The 16,332-nt window shown below is 47.9% G+C and overlaps 1 protein-coding gene across 6 annotated transcripts in view; it reads left to right on the top strand.

Annotated features, from left to right (window-relative positions):
- The window catches only part of RPH3AL (rabphilin 3A like (without C2 domains)), a 95,466-nt gene extending 90,555 nt beyond the window's left edge, over positions 1-4,911 (top strand). For all 6 annotated transcript variants that reach the window (XM_050928839.1, XM_050928840.1, XM_050928842.1 and 3 more), the window contains one exon: positions 1,923-4,911. In XM_050928839.1, coding sequence (XP_050784796.1) covers positions 1,923-1,957 — 35 coding nt within the window. In that variant the 3' untranslated portion in view covers positions 1,958-4,911. The remainder of the gene's footprint in view (positions 1-1,922) is intronic.
- The last annotated feature ends 11,421 nt before the right edge of the window (positions 4,912-16,332 follow it).

The following is a 16,332-nucleotide window of genomic DNA, read 5'->3' as shown; positions in this document are numbered from 1 at the left end:
GGGAGGCTGGGCCTCCCCAAACAGTCCTGCATGGCCCCACCCATGCTTTTCCCTGAAGCCCTTCCTGCTTGCCCTTGGCCCCAGCCCAGGCAGACTGCTAATCTTCCAGGAAGCTGGTCTGGGGCAAGGGCCGCCACCACCGGCCTGTGGCTGAGACTTGCAGTGGCTGGGGCTGCCCAGTGCTGTGGGGGTCCCCTGTGGGGCCACACGGCCTGCCCTGTGCTCAGAGGGCACTTGGGGGGCCACAACTCCCACAAAGCACTCGGTGGCTGGGGAGCCGTGTGCTAGCTGGGGGGGGGCCCTCTGGGCTCCAGCAGGGGAAGGGGAAGCACTCTCAGTGCTGTGATGTGGTCCTTGGTTGTGTAAAAGGGACTACGAAGCAGAGGCAGGAAGTGATCTCCTTACGTAGTGTTGGTTAGGTCACTACTGGAATACTGTGCCCAATCTGGGGCCTGCAAGAAGGATGTGGAAATACTGGAGAAAGTTCAGTAAGGACCACGAATATGATCTGGGGGCTGGAAATCAAACTGTACAACATGAAGCTTAAGGAGCTCAGTTTATTCGATTTCTCAAAGAGAAGGATGAGAGGTGACTTGCTCACCCTGTGTAGGTGCTTGCGCATGGAGAAGAGATCTGATAGTGGGGGCTTTTCAGCCTTGCTGACAAAGGCATAACAAGATTCAGTGGCTGGAAGTTGAAGTCAGAGGCATTCAGCCTTGAAATAAGATGCAGTCTCTTAGCTGTGAGGATAATTAAACATTGGAACAGCTCACCGGGGCGGGGGCAGGCTCCCTGTGGCTCAGAGTCTTTAAGGCAGAGCTCTTTAATCCAACTTCTAGGAGAAGGTCTATGGCCTGCATGTGCAGGGAGTGGTCGGGCTGGATAGTTGCAGTGGTCCTTTCTGGTTGTGGAGTCTGTGAATCCCCCTGTTCATTCCCTATGACCCTGCGCCGTAGAGAGAACCGAATTGACTGATTAAGACAGTAACTATAATCAAAGCTCAAGCTTCAGGGCTTGAGCCAGTTGCCTATAAGGGTCAGGAAGGATTTTTTCCCCAATGCACAATTAGCTAGATGTAATCTGCTGGAGGTGGGGGTCACTTTCCTCTGATGTATCAGGGTGCAGCCACAACTGGAGATAGGACACTGCTGGCATGGGCCAATGTGAGGTGGTACAGAAAGTCCTCTTTCTTAGATGTTAGGCTGATGTCTCTTGCTCACATCCTCAGGGTCAAAATGATCACCAGATGTGGGGCTGGGAAGGAATCCTTCCCTCCCTCATCAGATTGCCAGGGATCTTGGTGGAGGGATGACGGGGTTCAACTTCCTCTGCAGTGTGAGGTGAGTCACCTGCTAGCATCGTCTGGGTACATCTCACCTAATCAATTTTATGCCATCACAGGGGCTTGAGGGCACCTCAGTTTCTCCTGTGGCATACACAATAGCGTACTCTCCTGAGGACTGAAATGCTTTAGTCTCACTGAAGTCACATGGCTCAATGTAATGGTGTGTGGGTAAAATTTAATGATGTGTGATATGCTGGAAATCAAACTATATGAGCTAATGATGCCTTCTGGCCATAAACGCTGTGAATCTATAAAAGTGCTGGACATCATAAACTCCTTTTGAAATCCTGGGAGTTGAGGCTCGGTGCCTCCCAGGAGTTCAGTGAAGAAGGCTGCTCAACCAGTTCTCCTGTTCTATGAGCAACCCTTCCATTTTCTTTCTTTCTCACCCATTCTCTCCTCCCTCCCCTATTCCCTTAGCTCTGCTTCCTTTAATAAAGTTTAATGGGGCTTGACTGTTTATGCAGCCCCCTCGTAATGATCCACAGTCATTCTCATCCCTGCTTTTCCTAGCGAGCTTTTCAAATGACGCCTCCTCCCACAGCCAACCAAATCTTTGTCTTTATTTATTTCAAAGGCAAACGACGCATCCACCCAAGTCCCTGGTGCTGATGGGAGCCGACGTCTCACTGCTTGACCCGGATCCAGCACGCTTGTCTGACACATCCAGTCTTGTACTCTCCACGGATTGAGCGAACCCCGGCATTCTGTGGCTTCTGAGTCGCCATGATTCCACACAGACCTTAATTTACTTGCCGTTGGCTGGAAAGAGACATTGCTGTCCACTCGGCGTAGTTTGTCCCATTTTTGTTTTTGCCCCCTGCTGGCTGCAGAAGAATGGGAAACGTTTGGATTGGAGAGTTGCTCTTCTGAGTGAGGAAGGGAGCGGGTGACACCATGGTAGCCAGCCAGCTGTATATTAGTATTTCTACTGAGATTCATTTCCCCCCTCTGTAAAATGGAGAGCCCATCACTTACCCACCTTGGTAAGGACATCGCAGTGCAGCATAGTGAGAGCACTGAACTAGGATCAAGATGCCGCTTGTGTTGTATTCCTGGTTCGCTGAGTGACCTTGAGCAAATCACGTTGTGCATCTCTGTGCCTGAGATTCCTCGCCTATAAGTGGTTTTGTAAAAGAGTTCTGCCTGCTTTTTGTGAAGCGCTTTGAGATCCACAGGTGAACAGCACTACGTGAGATTCACACCCCCACCCACATGCCTGCACATCACTGACCCCCAGGAAAGCCCTTGCAATAAAGCATGTGAGTGGCGCATAGCCTTGTGCTGCTTCTCTGCACAGGATGAACTTCCCTCGATAAGCGGCAAGGGTGAAATCCCAGCTCTCTTGAAGTCAATGAGAATTTTGCTACCAACTTCTGTGGGGCCAGGTTTCCATCCTCAGTATTCTCATCACAGTTATTACTGGGTTTATTATTGTTTTAATCAGGGATCCCCATTAGCTGATGTGATGGCACGCCACCCTCCTCCCTTCGAAGGGCCCTTCTTGAACATGGCTGCCTTCTGGGGCTGGTCATTTATTTAGAGAGGAAGGGAGCAGTAGAAGAGGATGGCTGGTGCGATTCCTTTAATCTTTCTCTGGTAGGATGTTTCCTCTCCTTTCTGGTCTCTGATGTGTTGAAGTCGGTGTTGTGAGCAGCCTCTCTCTATGCTGCCAACTCTGTGTGTTTTACCTTTCAGCGGGAGAACCCTGCTGACGCCCTGATGGCACCTGGATGGCACTGGGCAGCCATCTCAGCCATGTGTTCTAAAAAGAAGGCTACTTTCCCTTGTGAAGGTGGAAGGAGCCAGGTCTGTGTTTTCTCCTTGCTGTCCCCAGATCTCATGCATCTGTCTGGCTGCAATTTCTTATGCACTAATACTTGGGTCTTTGGCACTGATCTAAACTGGAGAGAGCTGCTGGTCTGGTGCCATCCTCACCTCTTCTCCGAGGTATACACTCTTCCCCAATGTCTGGCAGATGCCTAGAGGCCAAGCCTATGACTCCTATAAAGGGATCAAGCATTTTAAGGCCTGAGCCAAAGCCCAGATCAATGGGAGTCCTTCAGTTGACATGAAAGGGCTTTGCATGAGGCACATATTCTGCAAAGGGACCCAGAGACTCCAAAGAGTGCTGTCCAGGGATGACTGATCACTTTAAAAGCAGTTCACTGCCACTAGTGAGTCACCTTCCCCTTTGTAAACTAGCCACTCTGATCTGTTTAAACAATTTCTCCTCCCCCTTCCCGGCTCACTAATTGATTGTAGGGTTATTAGAATATATATATCAGTTTGTTTTTGTAGGGTTGCTTCTGAGACGTGCAGAAATTGGGGGTTTTGTATGAGGTTGGGGTGGTGGGGGAATATGTGTTTTTAATAGGAAAATACTCTACCGTGTACATACACACGCATTGGATTTTACAAATGACGATAGCATAAAGGTAAATGAGATCAAGTACTAGGGCTCCCAACCCCAAATGGTTTTGCATCCAACCAAACACCCTGCTGTTGCTCTTTGTGGTGCCTGCTGAGGTGATGTGCTACAGGATGGGCATTTTAACTTTTGGTCTGGGTTATGAGACTAAGACTTGTAGGGCCAGATTTTCAAAGGTATTTAAGCACCTAAAGATGTAGATGGATGCCTAGATGCCAAGTGGGGTTTTCAAAAGCGCCTATCTCCATCTTCATGTGCCTAAATACCTTTGAAAATCTGGCCTAGTTACTTCTGAAAATGGGGCATAAGCATCTAAGTGTCTTGGGCACTTTTGAAACTGTTACCCCAGATTTTTACAACCCAGTTTCCTTCCGTGTCTTATTTACCACCACTTTGTGTTAGTAAGGCAGAATCAAAATTTTCCTTATCACCATCCATCCTGCTTGTTTCATTGTTATACTTCACTCAGCTTGGACAATGAAAACCGCCTAGTCAGTTTCGTTGTGTTTCACAGCCACTTCTGCTCTTTGGTTCTAGTTCACCAGCACATATAAATTGTCAACACTACAGGGGGGATGTTTTACTCCTGACGTACTCCTCACTGGTTTGTTGGATTGCTTTGAAACCTGAAAATGCTTCAATTAACATTGTTTTGTGAAACACTCTTGCTTAAACATGGATGTGGGGCTGATACTGTCCCAAAACCCTGTTCACCCCTTGCTCACACCTATGTAACTCTTGACTTCAGCAGAGTTGTCCCTGATTCAGAGTGGGATCTGGAACCTGTTGACATGGATACAGGATCCAGGCCCCAAGTGAGAGAAGAGCCAGGCCCAATCCATGTCAATGTCTACGCTTTGAGCTGGGAAGTGTGAATTTCAGCTCAGGGAGACACACCTGCACTAGCTCTCATTAAGCTAGCGTGCTGAAAATAGGGCATAGATGCAGTAGCACCAGTGATCCCAGATACGTACTCAGGACAACAATCCCACAGCTGTGAGTATGCTCTGTTTTTAGCGTGCTCCTTGAACTGGAATTTACACCTTCAGCTTGAAGTGTAGACATCCGCCCATGCAAATGCAGTATGCAGACATGCGCAACTCTGTGCTAATACTTGTTACAAAAGAGATTTTTCATCCTTATAACCAGTAACAGATGCCTGCAGGAAAGGGAATGTGAATGGGTCTCCATTTACTAGGATGTTGTGTGTGTCTCTTCCTTCCCTCATTGTTAGATGTAACATTTTAGAATTGGAAATAATAAAGCTTTGACGCTGCACCGACTGCCTGGCCTTCCTGAAACAGTACAACATTTCTCTGTTCCCAAGTTGCAAATATTCTTCAAATCTTCAGGCAGCCTCCAGCAGGGAGCTAATTCCACCACTGGGCTGGTGAATCACAGGTAATTAACAAGTGTGCTGAACCTCAAGGTCCTGTTTTCTATATTCCCACCTCTTAGATATCTAAATGTGGCAATGGAAGCCGATCCACAGGTACATTTTTAGCCTTTTTGTAGAGCATTTCTTCCTCTGTTGAAAGCACTAAGCATAATGCAGCAGTAATTACCATCCTGCAAAGAGTCATCATTCTTGGCCTTGTGAAGCTTGTCACTCACTCTCGTCTGGCAGTTAGGGTCTATTTAATATTCTTCACCAAGAAACATCTGCAGTATTCAATAAAGCTGTATAGCTATATATACACGTGTGTGGTTTTTGTCCCACAGTGCTTTTAATTTCAAGGTTTCAAATGACTTTTTAATACCTGTTTTGCTTTTCCATTTTAAACTCACCATGCAAATTGCGGTTGTGATTGTTCTGATGATGGTGCTCGGGTGCTGTCATTGGCTTGAGGGCACAGCTTGTCAAGGACTAAGCAGCTCCTACAATTCTCCACAATGTCAAAGATAGAGGGGAGTCAGTTCTGCCATCTTTGAGGTGGGAAAATGCTGGCCATGAACTGCTAAACTGAAATGTTTCTCCTATGGTTCACTTTAATGCATTGAAGCTTCAGGATCTAATCTGGTTGAAAAAAATCCCCACATACATATTTAGGTACTTAACATGCTGAAGCAAATGAGCTGCCAATAAGGGTTGCTAATTTTCGTTGAATGTCTTTCTAGAGGTTTCATTACAACATAATCTTTAATGAAAGATTAATCTTTAATTCGTGGAGACTCCAGGATAATCCTGGAGGGTTGGCAGCCCTACAGCATGTTTTGTGAGTGCTCGTTAGTAAATCAGGTGCTGAAGACGGGCTGACAGCCAGAGCTTTTTGATTGTTCGGTTTAAACCACACAGGTGGTGGCGGTGATTACCATTATTGCCTTAAAATGGCAGATAGTCTCTGGGTAGCTTTTATAGTTCATTTGTAAATTGAAGTCCCACTATTAACTCTGCAAATGAGATCATTTCTCAATCACAGTAGCAGGGTATGAAGTGTGGGTCACCATACCAGCCCCTGGCATTTTCTTGTAAGGCATCTGGCATCTCTTCCTCTACATGCAGCCTTGCCTTTTGGTTTCTATCCGATGCGTCCTTTGGTTGCTTCCTTTCCAGCATGGAAAACATTCTTCTGATGACACTCCTCATCTCCACAGGTGCGTGCACTAGAAAGCATGCCAAGCAGTGGGTTTGACTGACTGGCCATTGAGGACATTACTTACATATTGCAGTTAGAGGCAAGGTGGGTGAAATAATACCTGTTATGGGACCAACTTCTACTGTTGAGAGAGTCTTTTGAGGTTACACAGAGCTCGTCTTCGGAGTGTCACAGCTAAATACAAGGTGGGACTGATAAGTTAACACGAGCCCGAGCAAGGTGAAGTGGGCAGTTAACAGCTATGACACTGGGTACCTTCCCCAGACCTGAAGACAAGCTCTGTGTAGCTAAGCTTGTTTCTTTCCCCAACAGAATTTGATCCACTGAAAGGTATTACTCTACCTATCTGTGTCTCTAATATCCTCAAACCAAAGTGGCTACACCAGCACTGCAAACAAGAATTGCAGTTAAATGCAGCTAAAACAGCAGGGGCTGCCTGGCATGTGGTGTTAGTAATGGTTTATGTGGAACTCCTTGGTGAGGATGTTGTGAAGGCCAATACTATAACAAGGTTCAAAAAAGAACTAGGTACATTTGTGAAGGATCGGTCCATCAATGATTATTAGCCAGGATGGGCAGGGATGGTGTCCCTAGCCTCTGTTTGCCACAAGCTGGGAATGGATGACAGGAGATGGATCATTCGATGATTGCCTGTTCTGTTCATTCCCTCTGAAGCACCTGGCATTGGCCACTGTTGGAAGACAAGATACAGGGCTAGATGGAGCTTTGATTTGACCCAGTATGGCTGTTCTTATGTTTTTATCAGCGTTTGGTCACCGGTTCAAAGGCAGCCCAGATCATCATCGTTAGTATCATTTAATATTTAAACCACACTGTAAATGTTCATGGTGCTTTAGAGGAGAAAGATGCAGCCTGTATCCTGAAGATTGACTAACAAAGGGAATCTATCCTAGGGATTTCTGTTGCCCCCATCATTACAGAATCTGAGCACTTCACAATCTTTTAATGCAGTGGTCCCCAACATGGTGCCCATGGGCACCATGGCACCTGCTGGGGCATCTATCTGCGCCCACGTACTGGCTGGCAGACAAGCATCTGCCAAAATGCCGCCGAGAAGCGACAATGTCAAGAGGCGTCGCCACCAAAATGCACCAAAAATCAGCAGCATTTCGGTGGCGACGCCTCTTGATGACTGTCCTTGGTGGCTCATTGGCTGGCGCTTGTCGGACGAAAAGGTTGGGGACCACTGTTTTAATGTATTTATCAGGGCACTGCTGTTATCCCCATTGCACGGATGAGCAACTGAGGGACAGGAAAATCAAGGCCCAAATCCTCAGTGGGAGTTAGGCACCTAAATATCTTTGATTACAGTGGAAGTCAGGAGCTTAAATGCCTTTGAGAAACTGAGCTGAAGTGACTTGCTTGGGCCAGTCAGCCCTGTGCAGTTAGTCCTACCTCACAGCACTTGTGCAGGGTGTGAGACTTAAAAGGAGGAAGAGGAAGCTTGCAGGGAGGGTCCCAGTCAGGGATACCCTGCCAATATCCCCTGCAGTGGAACAGGCAGGCTAGACCAGCTGGGGAAGAGCAGGAGGTTTCCTGTGGCTGTAGCTAGTCTGCGGAGAGGGGGAAGCCAGAGAGGAAAAAAGAATGAACAGCTTGGTGGGGAGGCTGTTGGGGGTGAACGCACAGGATCTTCTGAGATGAGGCAAGAAGCCAGGTTGGAGCTAGGAAGTGGCTGAGAACTGTGGCATGACAGAGGCTGTCAGGGATGAAAGTAACTTAAAGGACTTACCTGTACTCCAGAGTCCTGCAGTGGGGGAGGGCCTCAACTGGAAGAGGCGTGGCCTCTATCAGAAGAAGTGAGGCCTTTAAATCCTGGGGCTTTTAAATCAGGATTTAAAGGGCTCAGGGATGCAGTTGAAGCTAGGAGCTACCAGCTGCAGAGGCGGCTGGGAGCCCTGGGGTTTGGGCAGGGGTGAAAGTAATTTACATTTCTTACCCATATGGTCCAATCGCAAGCAACCCACCCACCTCTCCTACGTACTTCATGGATCTCTCCCATTGCATGACATGGATAGAGAAAATAAAGCTACTATTACTACTACCAGTACTGTCTGTAATAAAACTTTACTATTGGAATAAGCCTGAAACAGTGAAAACTCACTGTCACATCTTTTTCTGTGTCTTCCCTCCTCCTCCAGCCAGGCTGCCGATGCTAGGCTCTGTGCTTTCTTCCTGCCTGGCACTCAGCAGCTGCTGCAGAGGCTTCCCTCTAGCTTGCAGGAGGGAGACTGCCTCCTGCATAAGAACAGTTTAAACTCAGTTGTTCCCTGATGGTTCAGCCCCCAGGGTTAAGAGAGGTTTCTGGCATCTTTGTTAATTTCACTCCCAGTTGTTGGGGTGGGGGGGTAAGCTGTGTGTGACCATGGCAGGGGCATTTCTTTTCTGCTCCCTGGATGAGGGGATCTCCAATACTACTAAAATACAATAGTAGAGGCCAGTTGCTGGAGTCGGGGCAGTCGGCGGCAGGCTGCAGCTACATTGTTTGTGACACACACATTCATACATACATACACATACTGTGTGTATGTGTATGAATGTGTCACAAACAAAGCAGCTGCAGCCTGCCACTGACCAGCAGCGACCCCAGCAACCGGCCCCTGTGGGCTGCTGCCTGCAGAGAGCCAGCAGGTGCTGCTGGGCTGGGTCTGCCAAGGAGTAAGTAACCAAGGCAGGAACCACAGCCAGCCAGCCAGGGAGGGAGCCAGGGGGAGAGAAAGGGAAAGTCAGGGGTGAATGAAGGACAACTGGAATAGCCTTCATGAAATATACAAGATATTTAAGACAGTTTTATCAATTTCAGCCTCTGCACTCTGCAGGCAGGACAAAACAAAAAGAGATCTGAGGTTGGACCTGCTGTCCTAAGGACATTTCACGTGTTTAAATCAATATAGAAAGAGGGTGGATTGGAATGAAAACTACTATTTCTTTCAAAGGAGGCAAAATAATTTCCCTGAATATTAAGTTTTCCCTTCCAATCCCTTTGTGGTTTTGTCTATGGGGGCTATTTGCTTTCCCTCTAAATCTGTAGTTGCTTTAGCAAAATTGCTTTGCCCAGAATAAACCGTAATCATCATGACGCATCTTTCCACCATGTTCTCCATGTTTTTTGTGTTGTTTTTTTTAAACAGTAACATTTCAAAGAGGATCTGCAAGCAGTTTGGACATCACAACCATGATCCTCTGCTGGGGAGGGAATGGGATAGATTTGAACTTGGAAATGGTTCCTGATTTTGATTGTGTTTAGGAGATCCTCTCATCCTGGGCGCAGAAAAGAACTGCCCCTGCCATGGTCACACACACCCAACAACTGGGAGTGAAATTAACAAGGATGCCAGAAACGACTCCTAACTCTGGGCACTGAACTGCACAGGGAACAGCTGAGTTTAAACTGTTCTTTTGCAGGCAGCAGCAGCAGGCATCTCAGCCAGTCTACTGCAAGTTAGAGCCTAGAGAAAAACCCCTGCTGGGGGGAATGGGGAGGAATTCAGAGCCTTGTCTCAGCCTGGCGGGAGGAGAGGGAGGGAGGAGACGAGAAACCAATGTGACAGTGACTTTTCCCCTTCCACCTGCTTTTATTAGCGCAGGATTTAAGCTGTGCAGCCAAATGCTTGTATTTATTGTGTATATTAGTAGGAGAGATCCCCTCATCCCCGGGGGCAGACAGGGACTGCCCCTGCCATGGTCAAACACACCCTCCCCTCAACACCCTCCCCCCAGCTACGGTGAGTGAAATTAACAAGGAGGCCAGAAACCTAGCCCTGGGGGCTGAACCATCAGGGAACAGCTGAGTTTAAACTATTCTTATGCAGGGATCAGGCTTCTCTTTCCCTCCCTCAGGGCTTGGCTACACTGGTGCTTTACAGCGCTGCAACTTTCGCACTCAGGGGTGTGAAAAAACACCCCCCTGAACGCTGCAAGATACAGCACTGTAAAGCCTCAGTGTAATCAGTGCCGCAGCGCTGGGAGTGCGGCTCCCAGCGCTGCAAGCTACACCCGTAGAGGATGTGGTTTACATGCAGCGCTGGGAGAGCTCTCTCCCAGCGCTGGTGCTCCGACCACACTCACACTTCAAAGCGCTGCCGCGGCAGCTCTCTGAAATTTCAAGTGTAGCCATACACTCAGTCAGTCTCCTTTTCTTACTGGTCCTTCGTACTGGCGCGTACCAGCTTACTTTCACCTCTGCCCTCAGGGCAAGGATAGTCCGGGCCCCATCCCAAATGGTTGGAGCCCAGGAGCCAGCGGTTAGGCTATTGCCACTAGGAGCCTGCCTGTAAAGAAGAGTCTGAAAGCTGAGTCCCACAGGGCCCAAGATTTGCTTTGATGTTTGTAACAGGGCACTGGCCTTTGAAGGCCAGAGCGGGTGGAGTGAGAAGCCTGTTAGCCGGCTCCATGGGTCCATGGAGGCAAATTAAGACTGGGATATAACTGAAGCAGTTGTTAGAGCAGTTAGCCCCTGGGAGAGGGAAGCCATGGGGCTAACCCTCCCCCTCCCCCCATTGCTTTAAGGGTCTGGGGCCTTGTAGAATGGATGGGGTCTAGCCAGTGCCCGCGGGTGTTGAGGGAGGTAATAAGGCCTACCTGAAGAGGGGTCAAAGGGCCTCTCTTGGGAGGCAGCTGCTGTTTAGAGTCCAGGAAAAGGGGGATGATATTTTAAAGACTGCAGCTGTGAGTTATTTTTGGAAACTGAAGCAAAGTGCCTGCAGGGCCACCCGAGCCAATGAGTGGGCACCCTGGGATAACACCTTTCCACAATATTGTGTTTGACTTGGACTAAGGGACTCTGTTGCCAGGAAGGGGTTAGATGCTTTAAAGTGACTTGACTGGTGGAGGCTAAAGATGGGTGTGGGGACCCAGAGGCAGAAGTGCTGCAACACTGGGTCTGACCAGGAAGGGGTGCTCTAGAATGGTGAGTCATATAACAGGCTGGTACTGTATAAGTTCAGGTGTGAATTTAAACCTTTCCAGCCAAACTGGTGCTAAAGGCAGTGTGGACACGGTTGTGTCAGTATGAGAGTGACTGATTTTGATTTCACTGAAGTTGATTAGGAACAGGATTAACTGAACTGAAATAAGCCATTCTTATACTGAACAAGAGTCTCCACGGTCCAGGCAACCCTTTGGCAACGGTTTAACTTCAGAAAGTGTAAATTTAAACCCAAGTTCTACCAGTCCTGCTGCCTTGTGTAGACACAGTCTGGTGCTAGACTGTATGAAATTTCCTCCTCCCTGTGCATCTTAATTCTAATTTGTCCAATCAAGTCCAAGTAAGTCTTCTCCTAGTTTAGCCCACAGATCATTTCCAGCTGCCATTGGACTCCGCACTGTGTGAAGAACCCAGTCAACTTTGATCTGACCCAAAACTCACAGCTTTGAGGGGGAATTTGGGGTTGGTAATAGGGGAACTGATTGCCACTTGGCTGAAGCTTCACAGTTTGGACTTGGAGCCTTATGTTAAGGCCACCTTTTGATTTCATGGAGGGGCTATTAGGAATGTCATGGGGGAAACAGGAGGAGAACCTAGATCTTCCTCCTGTTCCAAAAGCGCAGGCTCCTCCTCCTATAGGAGACTCTCCAGTATTAACTGCTGCAGCCATATGACACACAGTTGAGCAATTCCAATGCCATCCATTAGAAGACAGGTGGGAATCCAGGACACACAGCGAGTTCCTTAGGGTGAATTTTCAGGAGGGTGATAGTTTTTTGGTTTCCTTTTTTTAAAAGGCTGAGTCTTGAATGATGCAGTCACATAAACCAGAAATCCTGATTCCCATGGAGCCATGCTGCAGTTTAAAGATTAGAACACCAAGATGCGTGTCTGCCAGTGAAGCTTAGCATCAGACACGCGCACAAATATTTATACACTTCCCACTCTGCCTCTTTCATGGCAGAAATATTTCTTCTCATCTTAATGGTAAAAATCCAAAGCTAATGTACTGTGATGCTGCTTTTTTAACATTTCCGTCTGCTGAGCTGCTTTTCCATGTGTCCCCTGGAGAATATTATGTAGCTTGAAAAGTTGGCACTCTGTCCCAGTTTGACTGCAAGTTGCACCTTGGAGTAAATTAATTCAAATCCCCTGGAGAAGGCAGTTAGGTGCTCATGTGGTGGAGCTTTGCAGAGGTTCTGTGGATTTATTTGAATTCATCAGTAGTGGGTTTTTTCTTTTCCCTCTTTCTGTGTGATATATAAAGCTCCTTCACATAATCATGGATGGATTATGGTGCTTGCTTTTCACTCAGGAGTGGGTGGCATTTTGTATTTATGTGCAGGATTGGAAAAAGCAAGTTGCATTTGAAAGACATTTTGATTGTGCACAAGATAAACATAATGACAATGAACAACCTGAATTCATTCCACATCTCTCCCTTCCCACACCTGTAAGCGTTTGGTGGCATTCTCTGTAGTCCCTTTAATCGATAGTTCAATTTCTTTCTGATTAAAAATAGAAAGGCTAAGATCACTTGGTTTCCATCTTTATGGCTCATCCTACCAGGTGCTGGGCATTGTGACCCCAGTCCAAGAGAGCACTTAATTTACATGCTTGTCTTTGGCACTGATTTCAGTGGGGCTATTCATGTTATGCTTAAATGCTCTACTGATTTGGGGCTGGAGGGCTCAGCTCCTTGCAGGAGCGAGCCCCTAATGTGTAGAAAGAAACCATTGCTGAAAAACTACTGGCATCAGCGCTACACACTACCAGGTCTGAAGGGCCAAATTCTACTATTACAGCAGTGAATCTGAAGCAATTTACCCCAAATTAACAGATTCCAGTGAAGTGGAGATGAGAATACGGCCCTCTGGTACTTTAATGCTGGAAATATTTGTATTTTAGAATTCCTGACGCTGTCTTAGTTCAGCAGGGCAGAGTTGATCCTAAACTAGCCAAGCCTAATATGCAAGTCACTCCTTGTATGCTCTGACTTTAGGCTAAATAATTAAGTTAATTTGGTCACATTCTCCACTGATAATGTAAAAGGATTAATACATAAAAAAAGGCCTCAGTTGCTAGGTGTGGGGTTCGTCCCGGGGCCCAAATTCTGCACGCTCAGATACTGGTGGAAATGCAGAGTAATGCCTTTGACTCCTATGGAGTCACGCCAGATCTACAGCAACATATCTGAGAGCAGCAGGTGACAGCTCTGTGTGCAAAGCATTTTTAGATGATTTGTTACTTACTCCTGAAAACTGATAAGCCTAATGTAAATGGTCTATTTAATACCACCTTATGACAGAACAGAATTTGGCTCTGTCTACATCTGCTGGAGCTCCTGATAACTTCAGTGAGCTTTGCACCCTCTCTAACTGACAGCAGACTTCTTACTAAATCCGTCTAAGTTCCAGAGAGGGTGGATGGGTCTAGCATCCTTTTGCATCACAGGGCACTATGGACCTCTTACTAACAGGCACATAGCTGAGAGGCAAGTATGGGGTGGATGCATAAGAGGAACTATTAACCCTGTGAGTAAAGGTTAGATCAGTAGTTCCCAATGTGGTGCCCGTGGGTGCCATGGTGCCTGCCAGGGCATTTATGTGCGCCCACCTAGTGTCCAGCAGGGGAGAGAAGCCGTGGCCCCACACCTGATGGGGACAGAGAACTCAGGCTATGGACGCTGTGTTCTCTGTTCCCGGCAGGTGCGGGACCCACCTAATGCAGAGCAGGGGAAACAAGCTGTGGCCCCGCACCTGCCAGGGACAGAGAACTCCAGGGCTGCAGGCTGCGGGCGCTGGTGTTTTCTGTCCTTGCGGCTTCTCTTTTCTCTTTGGATTCATATATTATGTAATATTAAATATGAGATTTTCATATTATTTAATGTACAAACACAAAATAAGCCTTGAAAAATTGTTGGCACCCGCCACACTCTTCTGAAAACATGAATGTGCTACTGGCCACAAAAAGGTTGGAGACCACTGGGTTAGATTGTAAGTTAGCATGTGTTGCAGTAGTGGAATGAGCAGGGGGCTGGGAGTCTGGACTCCTGGGTTCTATTCCCTGATCTGCCCCCCAATTTATAGTGTAATCTAGGTGCAGCTAATAAACCTCACTTTCCCAGTCTGGTAATACCTAACGCTAAGATTTTGACATGGATATTTTTAGTAAAAGTCACGGACAGGTCAAAACGAATAAAGAAAATTCATGGATACCCATGACCAGTTTAACTTTTACTAAAAAATATCCGTGACAAAATGGGGAACTCATCTGCAGGGTCCCCTCATCACCTGCATCAGCTCGGAGCTGCTTGGAGCTCCAGGGGATCCTGCAGCTCCAGCCGCTGTGAGCTGAAGTTACAGAGGTCTCAGAAGTCACAGATTCCGTGACCTCCATGATAAAATCGTAGCCTTACTAATACTGGTTGTCTGGGTCTGTTCCTTAATGCCGTGATTCTCAGCCTTTAACAGATCTGGATCTCCCTCCTATACACCAGGGCTCTAATTAGAGTGGAGGGTTTAGCAACATAGGATGGTCTAGCAGCTGGTTGAGACAGTCTGACTTAATGACTGCTCTCTAGAAATGAAAGGTATCCTCATTAGAATACCCTGTGCCTCTGCCCTGGAATAAAGCTGTGGAGGCACATTAGCTTTTAGAAACACCTGCTGTGACTCTTCCCTCCCCCACCCCCAACTCTGCTCCCCTGAGCTCTCTCTCCTGTCTAGCCTGTGATGCTTCTCTCCTTCCCTTCCAGGGTTCCCCTGCTCCCCTTCCCCCTCCCCCCCCCACTTCAGCTACTGCAGAGTTTGAGTGTAGCACACTGCAGCAGTTCATCACACCTCCAGCAAACATCTGCAGCCTGGACCACGCAGTCCCCAAGCTGCTGGCATCTGTGCCGAGACTCCAGTGCGAAGAAGTGACAGCATGAGGGAGAAGTGGTGGCATAAAGTAGCAGGAAAGGGCTCTAGTTAATTGTCAGTGATGATAACACAACATAAACGGGGGCTGGATTTGGTGCTGCTGACATGAAGCCAGTGGAGTTACCTGAGTAACTGGACAGCAGCTCTATTAACCCTCCCAGCCACGGGGCAGATTCTGTTCATCTGCCTTCAAAACACAGAACTCATGTTTGTGGCTGTGGAGAGTGTGGTGCTAGCTGGTGATGTTAACTGATGTCACCTGAGCAGAGGCTCTTGCATCCAGCCCATGTGCGGAGGCAGCCTGTCACCCTACATCTTCCCTCGAGGGGTTCTACAGTTTGATAGGTGAGCACTGTGATACTGCTGTGGGTGTGGCAGGCAGAAGGATGGTCCAGGGCTTAGGGCACTAGCCTGGGACCCAGGTTATTCCCTGCTCTGCCACAGACTTCCCATGTGATCTTGGGTGAGTCACTTAGTTTCTGTGTCCCTATCTGTAAATGTGGGTTACACAGCGCTTTTGTTCCTCACGGGGATGTTGTGAGGATAAGTACATCAAGGACTGTGAAGTGCTCAGATATTACGGGGCAGGGGGATAAGCACCTCTGATAGCTAGGTTTGCAGAGATCTAATTCTAGAGGCGCCTACAGAGTCCCAAACTAGCCTGAACCCACTGGCTCACAAGCTAATCTCCTCAGGGAATGGGGGGCTGCACTCACTCAGGTGGATATCCAGGGCTGCAGACATGATCCCTTTTCATGGCAGTGTTTTCTAACTGCCTTCCTCCCAAATTATGCACTGTACAGCGTCGTCAAGATGCCAACACACTGCTCACCCCCAAAAGGCCTGCGTCAGAGCTGTACAAACATGGATTTCCCAGGGCCCTAGCCCGAGGCTCTGATCAGACTGATTCCCTGTATGCTGAAGGGCAGCCACGTTTTCTTTGTATTCCTGCTAGTCTCTTGCGCACCGAGAGCATCATTATTGCAGATCCCTTCAGAAAGCAGCCTGCCCCTTCCGTACTCACAAGCAAAAACAGAGGGGCTGTCAGTGCCCAGCCTGCCCTGCTCTGCTCCTGCCTCTTTTATTCT

Source organism: Gopherus flavomarginatus, chromosome 19 (genome assembly GCF_025201925.1).
Source record: "Gopherus flavomarginatus isolate rGopFla2 chromosome 19, rGopFla2.mat.asm, whole genome shotgun sequence".
NCBI classification, from domain to species: Eukaryota; Metazoa; Chordata; order Testudines; family Testudinidae; genus Gopherus; species Gopherus flavomarginatus.
Note: the sequence above shows the minus strand (reverse complement) of the source record. Positions and strands in the feature narration are given on the sequence as shown.